Source organism: Abramis brama (assembly GCF_963993115.1).
Source record: "Abramis brama genome assembly, chromosome: 3".
Taxonomy (NCBI): Eukaryota; Metazoa; Chordata; class Actinopteri; order Cypriniformes; family Leuciscidae; genus Abramis; species Abramis brama.
This window is the reverse complement of record NC_139965.1, coordinates 57,269,138-57,293,049: the sequence shown is the minus strand read 5'-3', so window position 1 is coordinate 57,293,049 and position 23,912 is coordinate 57,269,138. Positions and strand designations below refer to the sequence as shown.

The 23,912-nt window shown below is 38.8% G+C and overlaps 1 protein-coding gene across 8 annotated transcripts in view; it reads left to right on the top strand.

Annotated features, from left to right (window-relative positions):
* Positions 1-7,475: 7,475 nt before the first annotated feature.
* Positions 7,476-23,912, top strand: part of bmal1b (basic helix-loop-helix ARNT like 1b) — a 30,809-nt gene continuing 14,372 nt past the window's right edge. Inside the window, exons 1-6 of one of the 8 annotated variants that reach the window (XM_084108237.1) lie at positions 7,489-7,588; positions 16,554-16,618; positions 21,631-21,695; positions 22,167-22,314; positions 22,683-22,703; positions 23,010-23,078. In XM_084108237.1, coding sequence (XP_083964363.1) covers positions 22,175-22,314; positions 22,683-22,703; positions 23,010-23,078 — 230 coding nt within the window. In that variant the 5' untranslated portion in view covers positions 7,489-7,588; positions 16,554-16,618; positions 21,631-21,695; positions 22,167-22,174. Of the gene's footprint in view, positions 7,589-16,553; positions 16,619-21,557; positions 21,696-22,166; positions 22,315-22,682; positions 22,704-23,009; positions 23,079-23,912 lie in introns of all 8 variants that reach the window. The other 7 variants (XM_084108239.1, XM_084108235.1, XM_084108238.1 and 4 more) reach the window with 7 other exon arrangements.

The window sequence follows — 23,912 nt, the reverse complement described above, 5'->3', positions numbered from 1 at the left end:
TGTGGCAACGTTTGTCCACATTCCTCTCCTACGACGACGTTTCGTTGGGCCATCCGTCCCTTTGCAGATGCGCGTCGGGGTTTCTCTCGTCATTAAACCACGGACACGTAGCCTAATGCATCAAAAAATCCGATCTGCCTGTTTACATGACAGTCGCATTGGCACATATCTGATTTATAGCTGATTTATTTCGACATATGAACGAGGCCTGAAACCGATCTCGAAATATCCGAATGCATGCGTTTTTTTCCTGTTTACACGGTCATAGAACACATCCGATCTGTGTCACATATGAGCAAAAAAATTGGAATTGTGTCACATTTCACTAACAGTGTAAACGAGGCCTAGGTGACACAAGCTGATATGTCATTAACTCAGTCTGCTTGCAATCACTTAATTCTCTTTAGGCCACAGCTGATTGGTTCCTGCTGTATCAGTAGCCAATGAGCTCGCTGCTCAACCTTCAAATACCGGTCAGCATTTAGTGCAGCGCACTTTCAGAAACCCTCCACCTTCCCCAGCTCCACCTGTATAGATCTGCTTCGGGTAATTCATGTACTATACACTATATTGTACAGCAGAAGCATGTCCCGTACCAGCAGCGTAGCAGATCTATTTCGCCAAGACCAAACATTTCAATATTGTCATATCTGTTACCATGCCAAACACAAGAGTTGTCATGACAGTAAAACCGTTCAGTAACTTCCATGCTGGATTCTAGGCCCGGGGTGGGTAATTGGGAGAATCGGGAGAATTCCCGGTGGGCCGCTTCACTTTTGGGCTGGTCGAGGAATTTTTATTTTTTTATTTTTTTCACATTTGTCACGTTAGTTACATTAGGCTACACACGTTCTGCATTCTGACACCGCAGCGCGCAGCCTCTGCATGGGTTGTACCATGTGAGGGAGTTCTCCCCTACCCACCCATAGAATTGGTTGGGTCCATCGCAATTGCGTGTTAAAAAGTCAGAATTGCGTGAAATAAAGTTGCAATTGCTTCTTATAAAGTCTAAGTGAATTATTATTACCATGGTATTAATACAAACTACACAATAGAAAGAGCTGAACTGTTGCTTCATTTATCCAATTTGGAAAAAGTGCTAATTTGGAATTCCACCATGGAAAAAGTGGGCCGTTCTTGGGCCTGAAACTCCCGTGCTGAAAAGTGTCCCCACTCCGGCCCTGCTGGATTCTGACATTTATAGCTTTTTAGACTTATTTGCTCAGCAATCCCTACATTTCCATCCATAAATGCAGTTTCTACCAGAGAAGAGAAGTCATATCAGGAGGGCTTTCTCAGTGCAAAGCTTATTCAATAAGGCTGGGATGTTTGCCATCCAGAGTACATTCCTCTGGCTCATTCCTCATCCACTTGCCTGCATGTTTGTTTGTCTGCATCAAAGTACTGTCAGCAGTGGCCTTTGACTCTCCTGAAGAACATCCGACAAAAGCATTTACACAAGAAACCTGGAGTTATTAGCCAACAATTGCTTCGTTTTATTGCTGTTTAGCAACTGCGTTTTACTGTTCGCATGTGACGTGTGAACCATTTGAACTTCACATGTTTGTCATGTCACACATTTCTCCAGGAAAAAGTGTTCATTCCAGCACAGCTAAGCTAGTGGATATCCTCCCTCTCTTTAAGCTGTCTTCATGCCTCACGAGAAAGGCAGTGTTTGCACACCAATCACTTTTCTTTTCTGTCTCTTGAAAAGGAGCTGTCACCAACCCATCACACGCCGCGCCAAGCAAACATCACCGCACAGAACGGCCAGAAAGTGACTGAAACAAGAGAGCCATTTCAAACATTTTCCTTCAGCCGTGACATTGTCGTTTAGAGTAGCGCTACATTTTCGTTTGGTCAAACTTGACAGGTTTTCAGAAGACTGCAAAAGGCTTTGTGTCTTTGTACAGGTTGCAGTTGGAAGAGTATTTCAGTGTTGTTTTTTGCTTGAGGGAGTGTTGAACCTGAATTTAAAGGTACAATATTTGACTTTTTAATTCAAAATTAACACAATTTTAATAATGAGTCAATACATCGTCAATCCTTCTTCCAAAACATATTTTTGTGCTGCCTGATTCACTATGGTAAGCCTAATATAAGTGTTTATATTTTAGATCTGGATGGTTTTCACAAGAAGTTGCATACATACGTCACTGGCCCGTGTGTGTCTCGTCGTATCTGTTAATAGAGTTGCTCCAGCTACATACAGTATAGGTTAGTTGTCACAACGAGTGAGAAATGTTGACATAGAGCAACTAAATCTCCAATCTCCGAGGAATCACCCGTTTTAAACAAATGCGGAACAGAGGCAGTGGCGGTTCTAGACCATTTCAACTGGGGGGGGCCAAGCTGGGGCCAGTTGTACTGTTAGAGGGGCCAGTTACATTTAGACCTTATTGTTGTCATATCATTTTCTGCACTGCACTGTTAACAGGCAAAATACCATGTTTAAAATCATTCAACAATGTATTTGCATTTCCATTATATTTTTTAGATTTGCATTACATATTCAGAATCAGTCACATTAACTGTATTCTACGATTTTTGTTTGTTTTTTTTGCAAAAAATTCCAGCAAATTCATCTAGATTTAAGGCCTTTGCCCTCCTTGACTCAATACTTAGAACGCCTAAATTGCTTAATCTGTCATCTGACATTGTGGACCTGAGATAGGTTTTCACCAGCTTTAGTGCATACAATATAATATAGGCTACAATTAAATTATGCTTATTTTAAATGTATTGTGCAGGCTAGGTATAAAAAATATAGGAAAAACCATGATAATATGAAACGCTTCAAAACAGAGCGCACAAAGCGCGTATGCGCATCGCGGGTGCAGCTTGATGTGCTCAAAGCAACGTGGAGTCACAGTGTTCAGCGCTGCGCTGCACAAGTGCGCATTTAAAAGTTCACGGCACAAAGCGAAGAAATGTCGAGCGCACAAATCCTAGTGTATATCTGTCCAACAGTTTATTGATAATTTGTTTCTTCACATAGTGAAGTTTTAAATTCCAGTTATTGTGCGTTTGATGCCGATTAGTCCTTGTGGTGTGAACAGGCACATGGTAGCGAGTCGTTTTAAAACAGCAACAAACATAAAATACAAATACACAAAATAAAGTCATTTTATGCAAATCCACAGCCTTTTATCTACAGATCAAGCATTATAATGTGAATATATCATATTGGAGAGAGTTTTACCGTGCATCCTTCTGTAACCGGACGAGGCGCGCGCGTTGTTTGAATACTGAATGGAGAATGATTGACAGATGAGGGAAAACGAGTTTCCATAAACTTTAATTTAATGATGTAAATAGACTTCTGTCCCTCACATTAAGCTATGGAATGGCTTCAGATGACTTTGTAAAATTATAATCAGACCCTCTCAGACCCAAACTGACGTGAAAAAGAGGCGCAGAAAAGCGCGCTGTTTGCATCCCTGTTTAAGTAAAAATACTCAGCACCATGAGTTTGTTGATCATTATTATCCTTTTTCAAACTGCCACAAACTAACAAACGGCCAGGTTAAGATTAGCTGATCTAACGTTACACTTCTGTAATGCATTTAATACAAATACAACATATTAACAACTTTACTCACCTCTATATTTCCTTCTTTGCTTTAACTATAATATTCGCGCAAAACGTCCACCAACTTCTGAATAGAAAAAAACCTGCAGATCCGATTTAAGGGTTACATTTGTGTTCCGTGTTGCCACTGTCTAATAACGGATGTGAAAAACAACGATAGCAAAAAATTGTTTTGTAAAAATTATTTCACACTCCACATTTAGGGGGGCCACAAGGGGGTCCAAGCTTGTTGTCACAGGGGCACTGGCCCCCCCTGGCCCCCCTCTAGAACCGCCACTGAACAGAGGAGAGTCTGCTGCAAAAAGAAAACACGACAGAGATCGTAATAAAACAAGAATCAACATCGGCTTTTCGGGGATGTCGAGAACTGAGAGATTTGAAATGTTGTAAAAGCGACACGGAGATGATGGCGTTTTTATTACTCGACAGGTTAGTAAGGTATTTTATTGAACTGATAGATTGCCATATGTAGCTCTCAGACAGAGTTCATTGTAAAGCATTATCTATTATGAACGGTCATATTCATCCACGCAGTCACGCAGAGCTGAAGCACAACCAAAACAATGTTCTTCTGCAAAATGCATGCAGTTTTGTTTTTTACATATAGTGTACCTTTAAACTGTCAGTGATCACCATTGTTGCAGAATTGTTTTGTTTGCTTTGTGTAAAATGTTCTAGAATGTGTCCATTACACTTCATTCAAATACTTATTTGATGCGAGCATAGATATTTCTTTATTCAATTTTGCAGCAGAATGTCTCGTAATTCATTACAGGACACTCTTACACCAGAAGCCAGTTCAGAGTCACTATCCTTACCCTATAAAGCCCCCTAATATTTGATATGCAAGTTAAGGCCTTGAAATTGTTTACATGATCAAAAACCTGTACACAATCTACTACATGCCTTATGTCATCTGATTGAGTTTATACATTTTAGCAGGTAAAAGTCCTTTCAAACGTCCCCCTTCAGATGTATATTTTTTGCTTCATATGTGAAATCTTTTGATTTTTATAAAGTAAACAAAAACAAATGTTCTATTGTTAGTAATATTTCAAGATTAACTTTTTAACATCATTTTTTTTTTCTTCAGAAAAAATCATGTTAAAATGTGAGTATCAATTATCAAATATGATCCATCAGGCCTTTGAGTAACGTTTTGTTTTTCATTTCTCAGTTATCATTGCATTGTATTACAGACCCTTTCCAAAAAATTAGAATATCATGGAAAAGTTTATTTATTTCCATAATTCCATTCAAAACGTTAAACTTCCATAGATTATAGATTCAGGGCCCACAACTTAAACAATTTTAAGTATTTAGTTGTTTATTTGTACATAATTTGGGCTTCCAGCTCATAAAACCCACGAAAACAGGATTTAAAAAAATTTGAATATTACATGAAATCACACAGTAATTACACAGTGATACCATGGTCATTGAACCATGTTTTGGTTCTTTTGGCAGTGTGGGCTGGTGCAAATCCTGCTGGAAAATGAAAGAAGCATGAAGTGCTCTGAAAATGTCCTTGTAGACGTCTGCGTTGACTCTGGATTTAATAAAGTACAGTGGATATGTTTTGGCTCTCACAATAATAATAATAAAAAAAACTACAGTACAGAGCTTCTATACTGTTATGAAGATCTCATTAATTTACATTACAGCCATCAGAATTTCATCTTAATATTTTGTCATAAAAATAACAGCAGCTGCACCAAATTACAATGTAGTTTTGCTCAGTTTAGGCCTTTTAACTGAGTTCTTAAGTCACAGTCTTAACAGACTGAATGTGTTTATGCAACTGGTCAAACGCTTTAAGACTGTGTCTGAACACCTAGTCTGACCAAGAAGTTAGCCAAGAGGGAATCAGTTTTGGGATTCAAATTAGTTTAAGCATTTTATGCAACTGGCCACTGCAGGAGTCAACCGTTATTTACCTATACTGAATGTACTCTGGGAATACAGAAATCCCAAGAGGATTCAGCCATCCTAATGGATCAGTTTGCCCTTTAAATACATTTGAAATATCCCACAGGCTATTTTCCATCCTATAGGGTCAGACTAAAACATGATAATGGTGAACAGAGCCCATTAGCAGTGCAGCATCTTGCCATTTATTTTCCTGCAACATTAATAAATTAAAAGAGATTAATAAAATGTAGGAATTGGGTAAATTTTCTATGCTTTCATTTCACTACTATGTAAAAAAAAAAAAAAAAAAAGCAATAAGTTATGACAACATATGTTTTTACATTGCTTTAACTCATCAAAATAAGTTAAGCAAGTTTTTTGTAAGTTATACAAGATTCAACTAATTTTTTGAGTCAGTTTAATGTAATTTAATTAACATCCAAGTTGATTGTTTAAAAAAAAAACCAAAAAAAAAAAAATTAAGGAAGCAACTTTTTTTAGTGTAGGCTACATTTAGCCTTAAAATTGTAAAGCACAAACTAATCAGATGCGTTTGCTCTATATTGGCTGCCCACCCTGAGTCTTCACACTACCCACAGAATCCAGATGTTTATGTGTGTTATGTAGTGGGTGATATACAGTACAGTTTACAGTTACACTGTGTAAATAAGACCATGCTAATCCCACTGAAAGTCAGTCTAATGAACGGTTATTGAGAAGCTTTGTATCTGTTTATAATATGTCTTTCTTTATTTGCACAGTCATAGCTTGTAGCCTATAACAACAACCAGCTTCTTCAGAAAAAAGAAAGAAAAAAAGACTAGGCTACAATAAAAAATTATATTCTCAGTAAAAGGGGGTTATTTTCTTTAAGTCAAACTAATAATTATTACATACAAAATGGCAGGAGTTTAAATCCATGGATATTTTTTTAACTCTAAAAATACCCATGAATTAGTACTACAAACTGAAACCATTCATTAAGTGGCTTCATAATGCCACTGCTGTGTTTTGGCGCTCTCCAGTGGTTAACATGTGTAAGTGATCGTTTGTGCTACTGTAAATCAAGAGTGAGCTTTATGTGCGACAGAGCAACATAACCTATGATGTCTTTTCAAATGTTATTCAAAATAATAAATGTATAAGTAGACATGAACTTAATCTTCTTTACTTGAATGCCATCTTACCTGCCAACATAAGACATGGCATTTTTTTACATTCACTCGTATACTCGAAGAGTTCATATGATGGTATTATTATTATTATTATTATTATGCCATTTTACATATTATTTTTAATGAGGAGTTATTATGGTAACATATTTCCCGCAATTGCTGAGCACTGAGCATCTTTTTAATAAAATATAGCCTAGGCTTATAGTGCGTGAACATAAATCTAATGGAAAATCCTAGTTTTTGTTCTCAGCCAAAATGTGCATATTAGTTAGCAAAATTAGCAAATAACAGCTACAAACACATCGCTGGGGACAAAGCAGAAGACGACATTAGGAACAAATATTTTGAATTCATATTAAAATATGACATAGGCCTACTTAAAAATAAAAATGTTTGATTTTTTTTTTGATTTTTTTTTTTTTTTGATTTTTTTTTTAAAGAAACAAATGCCTGATAGTAAAACAGTCACTTTACACATGAGGGACAAAAAAAGAAAGGCATTTTACTGGAATGACCTAAATGTAAGTTAACGATAACTGTACACCTGACTCTAAGAGTCCTTAGTGATGATAATAATTAGCCTAAATGACGTAGCGTAGCGTTGTTTTCGGAATCCACCACAAGCACTTTGTTTACTGTTGTTATAAAGCTGCAATGTTTTGATGAATTTCTATTGGCTACGCTATGTCCCCGCATTTTCTCATTGGCTATTAGATGCGTCAGTCTTTTTCTGATTGGACAAAGGACTCAGCGCTTCATCCGCACTGAGACGCCATTGGCTCAATAAGTAGGTTTGTGGTCCGCTAGTTATTAGATTGAGAGGAAAGTAGGTCATAGCGAATGTATGCTGATACTGTCCAGCGCCGTCCATGTTCGCTTGATCATACATGTGCTTTTCTGCCTTCTTCATGTAAGTAAGACATGTTTGACCTCTAAACGTGCTGTATGTTGTTTATATGCAAATATTGATGTACATCTTAATCAATTCGCTAATCTCGACGAGGTGCTTTAAAGTTTTTTTTTAAGATCTCGACCTGTTATGGAGCAGTATTATTTTAAAAATGTATTATTTCTGTCACGGTTCAGAAAAAATAATGTGTTCATGTGTTAGTAGTAGCCTACAACAGAAACCAACATTTTGCTTCTCTTAAAACTCATGTCAGATTATATAAGGTCAGAGTAAGAAGTGAGCGAACGTGTCAATACGCACGACTGTGATATATTTGTGATGAAAACATCTTGGTTTAAGCCTTTAGCGCAGTCTTTGCATCTATAAACACATTACGGTGCACGTGCTTTCGTTGTTCTGCGTGTCGCTCAAATATGCGCACGAGCGCTTGATCATATCCCACTGTGACGGTATGCGCGAGGGCACTGTAAACTCTCATGTCCTTTTCCTAAGGTAAACACAGAAGCTCTATCTCGAATCCCAATGAGCTGACTACTAGTGGATACCTAGGCAACATTTGATAGTGTTATTGGCGTTTGCAGCATCATTTTTCATCATTCAGCATCACTTTGAGCATCAGGTGCGTGCAGCTGTTTTGGGCATCATCATTACTTTTACCTTTATTACCTTGCACCGCAGTTTTGGGGATCATTGGACATCACGGTCAGTAATGAGTGTTTTTAGGGAGCTCTTTTGGGAAGCAGTGTATGGAAGCTTGCGCCACAGGATTGAAACATAATAATTGTGATTTATCTCACAATTCTGACTATTTCTCACAACTCTGAGTTTATAGCTCGCAAGTCTAACATTTTTTCTCAGAATTGCGAGATATAAACTAGAAAGTGTGAGAAAACAAGTCAAACCTGTGAGGTATATCTGGTAATTGCAAGGAAAAAGTCACAATTGTGAGATATAAAGTTGCAATAATTTAATTATGGTGGAAATATGCCATATCAGTTTTTATATTTCACAATTCTGACTTTTTTCCCACAATTCCAAGTTTAAATCTCACAATTCTGAGAACAAAAGTCTTGAGAGTAATAAACTTGGAATTGTAAGAAATGAACTGATAGTTGCAATATAAATGCTCTAGTCTATTATGAGAATTTTCTTAGAATTATAAGTCCAAATTGCGAGATTTAAAATTGCAATTTTGAGAAAAAAGTCAGAATTCTGATATAGTATAAACTCGCAATTCTGAGTAAAAAAAAAAAAAAAACCTGAATTCTGAGATATAAAATTGCAATTGCAAGAAATATTCCGTGGCGGAAACAAGCATCCATATCAATGTGTATTTACACATCATACTTGTGTATATTTACATATCATATTTGTTTATTTACACATCGTACTTAGATTCAACATTTTGAGCTCCTAGGCATGTGCAGTTTTTGGTAACAAAGATACTTACAAAGTATGATTTTAGGTGTTCATCCTTGATCTCCAATATAAAAACCTAAAGCAAATCCAGTCGAGAATCTCTGTGCTTGAGTTCAATCACTTTACTGACTTTTTTGTTTCAAGATGTTTCTCGACAATTATTTGTGGAGCTTTATGGTAAAGACAGCATCACTAAACATCAGTCATTTAGTGTGCATGCAGCTGTTTTTTTTCTTGTTTTTTTTTTTTTCATTGATGTTTGGGGATCATTGGGCATCACAGTCAAGAATGATTTTAGGCAGATGTTTTGGGGATCAATGATTATTCAGCAAATTTTGCCACCATAATCTAGCTGCGTTCAACATTTTTGAGCTTGTACAGTAAGGCATGTGCAGTTTTTGGGAGCAAAGATACTAACAAAGCATTTTTGAGCATAATAAACACAACACATGCAGTATTTTCGAAACATCATTGGTATGGTATTTATTTAGGCATCATATTGCATATGGCTGGTTTGTGGAAATCATAGATGTGCACAACATTTTTGGCATAATAGGGAAAGGCTGCAATTCTTGGACATCATGTGCACAAGTATTATTTTTAAGGCCAAAATGATGCATTTTGTATTTGAATTTGAATTGAATTTTGTAGTAACTTCATCTGCACACTATTGTGCTTGTGCAGTCAAATGTTTGTTAGTTTTTTAAGGACTTTTTTTGTTTATTTCTGTACAATAAACAATTTGGAGTCACTTTATATTTACATAAAAATAATTATGAGGTATATATATATAGTGTTCATGTTGAATTGCAAAACACTTATGGGTAAGGTTAGGGACAGGTTTGGTTGAATGGGAAAGTTTAAGGGTGGGTTAAGGTGTAACGAACAGTCAACAGTGTGAAATAACTACAACTGTAGTTGGTTGCACTTTATTTTACAGCACTTACGTGTACTTACAGTTTCCTTATCTAAGAAAGTACTAGGTGATATAAGGTAACTAGGCTATATGGGTTAAGGTTAGGTTAAGGTTAGGTTCAGGGTCAGTATCTAGTCATTACCCAGTTATTGCAATTACTATAATAAGTACATATTATGTACATACAGAACGGGAAATAAAGTGCTACCGATCATTTTTAAATATTAGTACAATGTAAAAATATATGTACACAATGAGTGCATTGTATCAAATGATTAATTTAAATGTTTGTACTTTATACATAGTAGTTAAATACACTTAATATAAAGTGGGACCGAATTTTGGAAATTAGTTTGCCACTTGATGACAAATCCTAAAGCAAAACTAGTTGAGAATCTCTGTGCTTGAGTTCAATCACAAGCAGCTGATTTTATTTTATTGTAAGATGTTTCTCAGCAGTTATTTGTGGAGCTTCATCAGCTCTGTTATGGCGAAGACATGTTCACTAAATATAGTGGAGTAAAGCTGTTGGGCTCATATACTTACATTGAGAGTTTGTAGAACATCTGCTTAAAACCTTATTTTGTGTGCAGTGAAGCCTATTTGGCAAAGGTGTTTACCTTTACACCTGTGTGTGTTTGTATTGTATATGAGTGTATATGTATTGATTGTGCTGATGTAGATTGTGCAACAAGGAACTAACTGATAAAACATAATAAAAACATGTTTCACAAAAGGAATGTGATGTTTTTGTTGGAAATATATGGACTCAATTGAGGGCAGACATGTAGAAGGTAAAAATGAAGCTGCTGCATGGATAATGATTATCTGGGAAAAGCCTTTTTGAACTCCGCTTTCAAACTGTGGCAGTCGCCATGTACAGTGATCTGTGCCTGCCAAATATATGTCCAATGGTATTTACATAGTACTCAAAGATATACAAAGAAATACCATGGTATTATTATGGTACATATCTAAAAACATGTGGTATATTACCACAAATTCCCATTGGGCTTTGCAATCAAATTGCCTTCTGTGTGAATGCAGGCTAGAGCCAGAATGCTGGAAAAGACCCTATAACATTACTAAGATCAATCTTTTTTCTTTACTGTAAATATTTCTCATATTATGGAAAATCAATTTTGTTAAATAACACAGTATGAAATAACAGGTTATGCACAATACCGTTCAAAATGTTTTTGAAAGAAGTCTCTTCTGCTCACCAAGGCTGCATTTATTTGATAAAAACAAACAAACAGTAAAACCAGTAATATTGTCAAAAAAACGAAACACGTTTTACGTTTTTCGAATGAGGCTGGGCTGCAGCCTGACGTCGTCATACTCAGATTCTAGTCAATATATACTATATACTTAATATATACTTCCCGACCTAAAAATGTTGTGGGCGGGGCTAAGTTCAGCTGGCGTCCAGGCTAGGGCTGCATATGATTCTTCAGAAATCATTCTAATATGCGGATTTCGTACTTATGAAACATTTCCTATTAGTATCCGTGTTAATAACCGTTTTGGCTGCTTAATATTTTTGTGGAAACCGTGATGCATTTTTTTTTCACAATTCTTTGATGAATAGCAAGTTAAAAAGAATGACATTTATTTGCAATTAAAACTCTTTTGTAACATTATAAATGTATTTACTGTCTGTTTTGGTCCATTTAATGTATCCTTGCTGAGTAAAAGTATGAATTTCTAATTTTGTACACTCTCAAATAGCCTAAAATGCTTTTTAAGACTACTTTTCCTTCATTATCCACTTTAACCCATCCATAAAATAAATTCATACACAGGCAGTCAGGCACAATTTATATCTGTCTACAAAACGAAATTGAGTTTTAAACAAAAGTTTAGGAGTGACATCAGCATCAGATGAAACCCAGATAAGCCACTGCTTACCACAGTCCTGCGACAGTTTTCTAGCATCCCTCCACCACCCCAACTCCACCTTCTCAGCTGGTTCCCTTTTGAGGGAACTCACGCTGCGTCCCAGCTGACGCATTCTCCGTGACTGCGTCTGAAGCACGTGCACAACTTTTCCAATCTTGATTGGTGCTGCGTAGGGATGCTGCGATATGGAATTAAAGCTATATTACAATATTTTCTGGTATTTATTGCGATACTGAAATCAATGACAATATAAATATAGTACCATTCACCACTGTTTTTGGCTACAAGTGATCGCTGCATGCATTCTTGAGAGCCTCAGAAACACAAACATTGATCTAAAGTAAAATGTACCCATCATCAAATAGGCTTCTATAATATACCAATTACATAAAAAAAAAGAATAATAATATAAAAAAGTAAAAATCCAAACACCAGCCCTTGCGGAAAAATTGCAGATATACTTTAATTCTGTAAAAGTGCAGATAGTTTAAATAGTGCAACTGTACTGAAAAACATCACACAATAATAATTACACACAATAATAATTCAAATCAATTACAAGTTTGAAATGTATAAACAGATTCTGTATTTATTCATATTCTCATGGTGCAAAAGTAAAACCCCAACCATGTTTTCAGATAAGTTACAAAATTACAAGAGAGTGCAAATAAATGTAATTAAAATCAAGCATTATTTAATGATAGAACTTAAGTAATAAAAAAAAAAAAACAATAAAAAAAACAATAATACTGATAAGATCATAACACTACTACTAATAACAATATAAACCGCACTAAGGATTGATGAGCTGCTGGGTTCATGAATACTTATCACGTTGTCTGCATTCGGTCGAACTGATTTGCTGAAATCAAAACAGGGACAGTAATATGTGAGCGACAGCCAATGAGTGTCCAAAAATTGCCGTTTGCTCATTAGCTTCTGCTTGTTCATACAGGCTGAATAATTCCGAATGAACTCCATTAGTTTTACCGGAAAATACAACAAAGAATATAGTTTACATGAAGCACGTCATTCTGCGGGAAGACTAATTCTTATCGTGGGAAGAATTTTTACCGGTATATCGCAAATAATATATCGCTCATCCCTAGTGCTACGTCACCTTGTGATGCTGGCATATAAAGGGAAGCCGGCATCACAACAACATCAGCACACAGTTTTCAGCAAGCGCTCTGTGTGACTGTCAGTCTTATTTGGTGTTGTCTGTCCCTTGTTATCATTCATATAATTAAAAAAAATGGCATATAGCCAGCAGTTCAGAGTGTGTGTGCATCCCTGCCCTCGTTACATCATGGGTAGGGACACACACGATCTGTGTGTATGCTGCTTGGGAGTAGAGCATGTACGGTCAGCTCTTTAGGGAGCTGGCTGTGTACACTGTGAGGCTCTGCTTTCGCCTGGCCGTGTTTGAAGGGGGCGGCCGCCGGCCAGGCCAATAGTTGGGTCCGCTTCAGTGTTTGGCTTCATTCGTGGGGTTCGCAGATGGAACTGGTGGAGGGGTTTGAGACGGCTTCAGCCCTTTCTCAGCCCTCACGCACTGGAACCTTTGCTCAAGCTTGGGATACGGAAGCCCTCTCTGTGGCTTCTTCCTCCCTGAGTGAGAGCTCTATGTTGTCTAGCTCTGAGGAGTTAGACGTTCTAAGCATTGAAGCGAGTGATATCGGTGATTCACCAGTCGTATCCCCGCAGTATGAGAAGCTCATGGAGGTTGTGTCTCGTGCTGGGTCTAAATTAAATATCGACTGTCCAGCTGAGAAGCGGGAAGTACAGAGAAAAAGCAAGCTGGATGAGCGCTTCCTGCAGTCAGAGCCACAACCTCCATGTTGGGTCTTACCCCTTTTCCCCAGATCTCCACACTAAGGTATCGAGATCATGGAAGAAGCCATTCTCCTCTCGCCTATCCAGTCCCACGGTCCACCACTAATCTTTGATCATGGGGCTTAAGGAGAATGGCTATGGGACGATGCCAAAGGTTGAAGAGACACTTGCTGCGTATCTCTCTCCTGATGCTGTGTCGTCCCTCAAAGCTCCGACGCTGCTCATCAAGCCTTGTCGCACGACTTCTTCTCTGGTGGCCAAGGTGTACATGGCGGCAGGTCAGGCCAGCACTTGTTTGCATACAATCGGAATTATGCAAGCATACCAGGCTGACCTAGGGACTTAGACGAGGTAGAAGAAGTGGGGCCTGATGCTATTAAAGAGATGCGTCGGGCCACTGATTTATCATTCCTTGCCACTAAGGATACGGCCCGCACCATTAACCGCTCCACGGCATCTATGGTGGCTATGGAGAGACACCTATGGCTGAACCTCTCGGGTATCAAGGAGAAAGACAAGTCTTTGCCCCTTGATGCCCTGCTGTCGCCTCCTGGCCTCTTCGGCGATGCTGTGAGCAGTGTCGTCGAGAGGTTTCAGGAAGCAAAGAAACAGGCGGCAGCATTCCAGAGGTTCATAACTCGTCGAGATCAGTCCAGTGGGGCTGCTGCCAAAAGGCTCCTTGAACAGGCATCAACAGAAAGAGAGTGTTGTGTCTCGAGCCCCCAATCAATGAGCCTGGGAGTCGAAGCAGCACTCTCACCCGAAGCTTAAGCAGGAGAAGACGGATCTGAGGAACGTCTTTCTCACTAAGAAGGCTTCGGGAAAGAGGTCCTGACGTGATGAGCAGGCCTCTGAGGGCACCCGTGAGAGAGCGAATTACACCCACTCCTCCGCAGAGCCCTCAGGAAATCGATTTGTTAACCCTGCCGCCAACAGTACTTCAGGGTCCTCCCTGCTAGAGGTCTGCAAGCCCGTCGGGACCCGACGGGCCCGACACGCTAAGCCCATTCGGGCCGGGCTCGGGCCATTTTTTTTTTTTTACAGATCGGGCTCGGGTCGGACTCAGGCTTTTTTTAGCTTCTCTCCTTTCATTGTGCCCATAATATACGTGCAGAGCACACGTCACATAGTGTGTATGAAATATTGTTATATTTATTATATTATAAATATTATACATCGCCTAAGCAACACAAACGCAGTACGCATACGCACGCGTCACTCACGTGCATTAACAGGTGACAGTTGACCATGCAGAGGATAATATTATTTAACATTAGCCAGTTGGCGAAGAGTTCTTCATTTTTGAACATTGTTTTGAACATTGTTCTTCAGTTACTTAAAAGCAAAGAAAGGTAGGCCGTTTATTTACTTATTTTTGCGGTTGGATCCCGTAGCGCTATATTCTCTACTGCATGCTTATGCTTCTCTCTAATGGACAGTCTGTTCAATATTTGTGGGCATTTTGTTTCAGGCCTATAATAAAAGTTTACCTTTTAGTAGCGTGTGACGTGCGTGTTTGCGTGTAGCAGAGACAGCGCACATCAACTTAAAGTGATATTGATGGTGGTCTCGGGTCGGGTCTGGTCCGGGCTGAAAAATTACAGCCGTTGTCGGGCTGGGGCCGGGTAGGGCTTGAACACCACGGGCCAGGGCCGGGTTAGGGCTGGAGTTTTTGGCCCGTGCAGGGCTCTACTCCCTGCACACATTTATAAGGTTTTATAGCCTGGACATTCCGGTCACTCCGGTGTCTCATGTTCTTTTGCCCTGAGTTGTGCCGGGACAGCTTCACACCAAGGCAGGCACGTGTCAGCATGGCGAAGTGGATATTTCATTCCCCAAAGCATTAGCTATGTGCGATGCAGCGCAAGTTCCCTCGAAAGGGAGAGAAATGCCAGGTTATGCATGTAACCATGGTTCCCTGAGAGTGGAACGAGACGCTGCGTCCCCTTGCCATACTTCCCGCATGCCTGGGGGCAGCTTGCTTCAGGCTATCAAAAGTTGATGTGCCAGATTCCCTTTATAGCTTCCGCCTACGCCGGCACACGTCACGAGGTGACGCAGCACCAATCAATATTGGAATAGTTGCACACGTGCTTCAGACACAGTCACACTGAAGGCTTTCCCCAAAGCGTCAGCTGGGATGCATCATCTCGTTCCCGTCTCAGGGAACCATGGTTGTATGCGTAACCTGAGATGATTTCTCTAAAACAGTCAGAGAATTCCTGAGGGGGTGCTTCGGGTTTAGGGTCAAGTCTCAAGCTCGAACCCTCCACCAAGGACAGCAAGCAAAATATGCTTTTATTTCCTCTAAACTTCAAAGATTATATGAACATGTGAACTTGTGAATTTTGAGTATTTTTGGATATAAGATCATGAGAAACATCAGTTCAGTTGTGTCTAAATGTTTGAGTCGTAGTGCACAGTGATGGTACAAGATGAAGTCTTAGTGAAGGTGAGGGATATGCAGTGAAAAGTATCTTTCCCTTCATCTCCACTGAATAATCTTATTCAGCTTCAGTAATCAGCCTGATTCTTAAGCTGTGAGATGCCTGATTATTTGCAAGGCGATGTGCTGACCCAGAATACACTGTGACAGCTGTTTGATGGTGTTGACGCTGTGCAGGCGAAGTCAGTGCATCTGGTGGTACAGTTAAGCAGCTTGCAGTGGGAGCCCCTGTCCTCCCATGACCCTCTGCTAACAGTACACCACGTGCATAGAACCCATCTGCTACCCCTGCAGTCACAGGCATTACTCATCACAACAGCTGATTCTGCCAATGACTCCTCATACAGCAGTTTGGTGGAGTAATGCTGCTTTCCTAACTTTCATACGCTCTTTCTTTTTGTTTTCCACCCCCTCCCTGCCTCTATCTATGGCCTGTGCTCTCTCAGGTCCAGTGCCTGTCTTGTGTATTTCAGCAGAAGCCAACGCTGTGAGGAAACAGCTGTTTTCTGAGGTATGTGCATATTTGGAAACAGAATGTGGAATTAATGACTCGATATTCCACCCAAAAAATTTAAGTCTGTCACTATTTACTCACCCTGATGTCATTGGATGATTTGTGAATGATTAAGGAGTTAAATGTATGTGTTTCTCATGCAAAGCTGTTGCATGACATCAGATGAATTGAAATAGAGCACACAAGTTGTACTTTTATGGTTCTTTTTTTGGTCATTTTGTAGCTCAACAACATCAATTTATGGGTGAATGTAATGGAAAGGTGGCCAGGTCACATTTTGGATAAAAAATAAAATAAAAAAAAATAATAAAGATTTGTTTTACAGTGTGACATTATTTTCAGGAATGGACCATTCTTACATTTCCAGGGAAGTTGTCATAGTTGGGTAAACTTTTATAGTTGTGAGCAGAAACTACAACAACCGTTTATTTGAGTTTAATGTGCATTTGCTATTTAAAAAAAAAAAAAAATGTGTACAGTTTACAGAATTTCACCCCCCCCACATATTTACATATTTCATTTGGGTTGAAAAGAGATTTCATGACAGGTTTTTTGAGATTCACCCTCAAGTATTAACTTTAAATGTAAGGAAAATAGCAGTATGATCATTCAACTAAAATTCTCCTTATCTGTTCAACAAAAGACAATCATTAAAAATGATGACAAAATTAAAATAAATGTAATTACTTAATTAGTCATTTTCTTCATGAAAACCATAATCAACACAAATCACTTAAGACCTTTTCATATATTTTTTTAATAAGGATAATAACATTCTGTAAGTGAACCTACATTTGCCTCCTCTTTTGTGTAGGTCTGCTTGTTGCCTTTCCTCCTGATATTCACACGCACAGCCTTTGGTTTCCTCTCTGCTTATGTAACATTGTCTTGATATGATCTAGTGGTTGATTTACAATCAAAGGTAGTTTGACTCGTCTGGTTTTCAGAGCACTATTATGACTGCTTTTTCAAAAAAACTATTAATATATATTATTGAAACAAAAAAACTTACCTTTTACCCACCTGTTTACAGTGGGTAAAAGAGATGAGATGGGAGTAAAAAATATATTTAAATGCTTTTGCATTGTCAAAACTTTTGTGTTCCCCTGAGAACTCAAAGTTTCTCAGGGGAACACAATAGTTTTGCGAGAGAACGCAAATGTTTAGCAAGCAAACGCAACGTTTCTCACTTTTCAACACTTTTGAGAGAGATGCAAATGCAACAGGATTGAAATGTAATGTTAATTTCGTAACAAAGTTACAGCACAGCTTTCCTTCTCTGCAAGCAGCTCCTTACAGTTCCTGACAGGAATGTCATCGAAGTTCATGATGTGTAAATGTAGAGAATTCATCAAGGTCAGTCTCCAGTGCGTCTTATAGTTGACACCCATAATATATTTGTCACAGACTTGTCACATTATCAGTGTACTTGTCTGTAAGTTCCACATAGCAAATTACTGGCGTGAATAGAAGCAGGTGTCAGTCTGACCTATAACTCTAAAGAGAACAGCTAATGATTGTCCAAGTACATAATCGAATGTGGGCCTCTGGTGGCGTGTGGAGATAAGGGTGTTACATAGCAGGTTTAATTGGTGTCATGGCACCATGGATCTGTCAGGTCACTTGGATCAAGTGTCAGTTGGTGAAAAATAGGTCAAAGATAATGGTGAAGTCAAAGAGAATAAGAGTCTTAGAAGAGTCACGGCCTTATGACAATGGCTATGTTTACAGGCAACCAAATAATCCGTTAATAATCGGATTGACGGCTTAATTGGACTGAAAAGCCTTCATTTAAACACCTCAATCCGAATTAAGTTTCGATCGGATTGAAAGGGGTGGTTTATTCCTTTTCTAATCTGATTGGTTTTGGACATGTAAAAACTGAAAGTACTGCGCATGTGCAATGACGTAGAAATTGCATAATGACGTATGATGCATGGAACGAGCTGTTGTTGAATCGACTTGTCATTCTAAATTTCTCCTACCTCTCATCATCTGTGAAGTGGAGCAGGACATCGTCCCACCAGTCCTTCTTTCATACTCTCATCCACAGGCGGTTGGTTTTGGGCGCTGGTAATAGATAAATATTAAAGGTGCTCTAAGCGATGTTGGGTGAAGTCACTTCTTGTTGACGTTCGAAGTATTGTCAAACAAAACGGAGGCTAGCTCGACCCTCGCTCCTCCTCATCCCATCCCCTCCCCGTCCCTTCCATGCTTCCTGAAACAATCATGAACCATTTAGAATAACCAAACTGGATTTACCTGTCCAGCAAAAACAGAGCCACCCGAGTGTCGGATTGGAAGCCCTTCTGCCGGCGGAGTTCTCGTCACCTTTTGAACGCTTTTCTGATGTAAATTCGGGACTTCGCATTTAAGTTTCCTTCTCCTTTCCCCTATTCTTTGTTATTTGTTAATCGGAAACGACGTCTCTTTGGTCGTGTGTCTGCCATATCAAAATTCTTAAGAATATACAATTTTAATGTTAGTCGTTGTTAGGACATCTCTCCTCTAGCTAAATTCCCTCTTCATGCTTCTCTCTCCTCCACTCCCCACACACCCCCCTTCATGTGCGCGCGCACTAACCCCCCAACCCCCATCCCCAAATCATTTTCGGTTATTGGCTGGAACACTGTTTGTTATGTTTCGTGGCCAAGTCTGGGCCAGTTTGTTTTTCTTGACGTTTGTGGAGCCTGGGGTGTCTACAGAGACCGCGTTTTTTTTACAGTGTGTTCAGGGGACAGGCAGCTAGGGGATAGTGAGGAGATGTTTGCTGGATATGACAAAAAATATTTTGGCCTAAAAAACATGTGACATCGCTTAGAGCAACTTTAAGTCTGCTGTTTAAAACAAAGAAAGCAGCAATGTAGGAGAATACTATGTGTAAACAGCGAGAAACTCAATATTCGTCAGTGTGCACATGTCAAAAAATCAATTCAGATTTGATACTTGTGACGCGTAATCGCACACATCAACCCGATCACTTTATTTAGGGTTCATGTAAACACTACATTAAGATTCATCAATCGCAATAAATTAATTCTGACTGAAACAAAAGTTGTGCATGTAAACATAGCCAATGATACGTAATAAAAGATGTCTCTTGTTTAGAGATGTTCCCTGGAAAACAGATTACATTGTAATGAAAAGCTAAGCAATCTCAGATGAGTTAATATATAAATGTAGTACTTTTCAGTTAGGACAGATACTGTATCTCAACAAATTGCTGTATTGCTTATTAGGTTTACCTGAATAAGCATTGTTTCTCGCATCGCTATTAACATGGACTCTTTCTGAAGTTAAACTAATGGGACTGTCTCAAGAACAAAGTTTAGATGAGATCTGCATGAAGGAGAAGTAGATCAAGAAGGAGATCAGGCATCACTTCTGACTATATTTCACCTTCCATTCAATTCTGAATGTCTTCACAAAGCTAAGCTAAGTTTTCCTTTTTATGCTCATTGCTTAAAAGCTATCAGGTTATTGGGTATCAGTAACATGATTTTCATTGTTATCTGTACCATGCTTGTTGCTCAAGGCAATTTGCTCATTGAAAAAATGCTTGTTACTTTAGGCTGTCTTGTATTGTTGCGAACACACTGTACTAATCTTATCTGGGTAAGTCTGCTTTAGACTTGCCTGGTTATCATTGCCAACATGCCTTGCTTAAGCCTATTTTGATATCAGCAACATGCTAGTTCTTTGAGGCTATATAGTTATTGAAACATGCTTGTTGCTTTAGGCTTATCTGGTTATTGCCAACATGCTATCCTAAGCTTACCCTGGTACCAGCAACATGCTTGTTCTTAAAGCTTGTTCTTAAGGCTTATCTGGTTGTTATTGGAACTTATCTGATTATTATTGCCAACATGCTGTGCTTAAGCTTATCCGAGTATCAGCAACATGCTTGTTGCTTAAGGCTGATCTGTTTATCATTGGAAACATGTTTGTTGCTTTAGGCTTATCTATTGCCAAAATCAGCAACATGCTTGTTGCTAGGACTGGGCGAATTTTTTTTTTTCTTCTCGTGCACTGGTTTGCCAATCAGAGTGATCTCTCTCACCGATGGCTATTCTGATTCAACTTGCTCAATCGGCTGAAACACTTTTCTGGTTAATATTGGCAATATGCTCGTTTAAGTCATCTGGCTAGGGGCGTACTTCTGGCCACCCCTGTTGTACATTTTGACGGTTTTAACAGCTGACTTTTCAAAGAACTATGTCACTGGCACAAAGCAAAGACAATGTACATACTCCAGCTGAATTAAGTTGTCACTTCACCTATTAAAATGGAAAAAATAACAAGCCCAAAGATGGATATAAGTGAAAATGACAGCGCTGCAAATGCACGCTTGGCGAAGCAGCTTTACGAGCATAAACAGAAACAGAAAAGAGCGAGACGTGAGCGCAACGGTCAGACATGTTCTTCAAGCACATACATAGATTTTAACAGAGAAAAATAATGGAAAAGAATCGTAATCTGGGGAAGGGCAACATGCTTGTTGCTTGAGGCTTTCCGGTTATTGTTGGCAACATGCTTGTTGCTTAAGCTTTTCGGTTCTTAGCAACATGCTACAACATGCTACTCCTTTCCGATATGACCCAAAAGCAGAGAGATGCTCAATACAATCTTTATTAATTAATCTCAAATAACTTGCAACGAGCCATAGCAAAAAAAACGAATGGCTGACGGCTGTCATGTTGACAAGGGCTTCACAGGTTATTATTTAGTTGACACAGTCTCTGTTGACATTCATGTTGATAATTTAGAGGCCTTCAAAAATCGCATATCAAATATGATACAGTAGGCTTTAACTTGGATTATTTCCAGGTTTAAAAAGAATACAATAACGTATTTTCACTGTTTTCCTCTGACATTTGGACACTCAGGAGCTGCTGTCTGCTCACTTACATCATCCACACTCCTCTCTTGTGTCCAGGTTATGAAATGCTCAAGCTCTGTCTGGGTGGAGATTAGATTTCCCTCTTTACTACATCTCTGTTCTCTTGCAGAGGAGGATCGCATCCGACAGCCTTGGGAAATGGTGAAGGAAGAGCAGCCCTCGTCTATCTCTGTGGTGAGTTTAAGGAACATTACCTTCATATTTCTAATTTCTGCTCCTTTAAATAATGAAATTCAGATTTAAGGGATTATTTGTATTAGGCATTTAATTATCATATGTCAAAGCTGGTCTTTGAAACTCTGAACTTTAAGTCCTGGTTTCACTGACAGGGCTGGACTAAGCCAGGATTAGGGCTTTCAATTAGGGCATTTAAGTAGCTTTTATAAACATGCCTTAGAAAAAAAGAAAAAAACATTACTGGATTACTTGAGACAAAACAATGGCACTGACATATTTTAAGATATGTCAGTGCAAGTTGCTTTCGGTTGAAACAACTCAAACATGCATTTTAGTTCAGGACTAGCTTAAGCCTCGTCTGTGAAACCGAGGGTAATGTTTGTGAAATTGCAGATGCCTTTCAATATGGTTTTCACAATAACAGAATACAAGAAACAAAGGGGTTACATTTATGTTTGTATTTTGTAGATAATCTAATGGCAGACCAAAGAATGGACATCTCCTCCACAATGAATGAGTTCATGTCTCCCAGTTCCACTGACCTGATCAGCAGCTCCATGGGAACGCCAGGCATGGACTACAGCCGCAAGAGGAAGGGCAGCATCACCGACTATCAGTAAGAGCGGTTCATAACAGATCCTCTAACTCTGTTTCATGATGAGATATAAGACCCAATGTTTAGTTAATTCAGGGCATTCAACTTTAAAATATGAATATGAAGAAACTAAGGGCCAGATTTACTAACAGCTTGCACCAGCGCAAACATTCTTTTGGCTTTAAAAACTATACTCTCAGGATTTACTAAATACACTCAGTGAAAAGTTTGCTCTGAAAAGGCATGGACACAGTAAGGCGTGGACAAAGAAAGTTATACAGATTTTAAACATGAGGGAGTAAATGATGACAGTTTTAATTTTTGGGTGGACTATTCTTTTAATATGAGATTATATGAAATTGATTTTGTCATTTTTTTTCTTTTCACAGAATCGAAGGTTTTTCTTTTGAGTGAGTATCAAAACATCCAAATGATTTTCATTTTACAATTTATTATTTATTTTATTCCATTACAAAAAGCTTTAAGCATGGCATACCGTGGTGCATGAACAGTATAAAACACTACCATGATATATGACATATTGCTATCATCACTGAAACATCACTAAACCATGGTACTGTCAAAGTACCTTTTTGTAAGTGTTTGTGCCTCTCTTTGAGAACAGGCACATCATTCATCTAATGAAATAAAGAAAACAAAAACTGTATCAACTCACCCATTTGATTTTGAGAAAAATACCAATTTTATCCTCATAGATCTGAGGCTTCATGGATGAGATTCCTCATCCCAAACTCACAGCTCACACAATACCCTGAGAGTGAACGGTCAGTGAGTATGGATGAAGAGATGCTAACTAGTCAAGCTGTCCAGTCTGTACTTATTTTAAGACATGTATTCCAGCACCTTTGATATCCAAATTCTCACTTCACGCAGAGAGATGAGAGATTTTTCAAGGGTGAAAATTGTGACCATGTTAACTATGTGTGTAGTCCGGTTCTCTTGGTTCTTTTGACCAAAAAAAAAAAGATTATGCGTTTAGTCCTGGTTCACTTGCTGTTCACACTGCCATTTTTAACACTGAGCCTTAAGATACAAAACAAAAACAAAACAAAAAAACGGCTTTTATGACATATTTTTTCTGATGGAACTTACCGAACATCCAAAACAATGCTACTGGAATAAAAGCACATCGTATGTGCGTACAAATTATGGTATTTTTACCAGCTGAGAACTCATGAAGAGCTTAAGAGCCATTTTAGGGTCACATCTTGAGACATCATGTCCAGTTTTTTTGTTCATTTAGATGTCTTTGCTCTGTGCTGCATTCATATTTCAGTCGAACTGCACCAGAGTTCGTTTGGAAGCGGACTGAGGCCCAACGTTTGGTGTGCACCAGGGTTTGGGTGGCAGCGTTCACACTTATTTTATCCACACTAACAGAGCAATTGCATCAGAGTTCGTTTTAATCGAACCAAACCTGCCAAGTGTTAACACACCCTATAAAGTCACTAATTAAACACCCACAACCATTGTACTGGCATTCGATGTTTTACAAATAAACTATCAGACTCAGTTACACAATTAGGGGCAAATTCACTAAACAAGTATTTCTGCACAAAACCTGCGTCTTATTCTCCCAGCACCCACAATCCACTTTT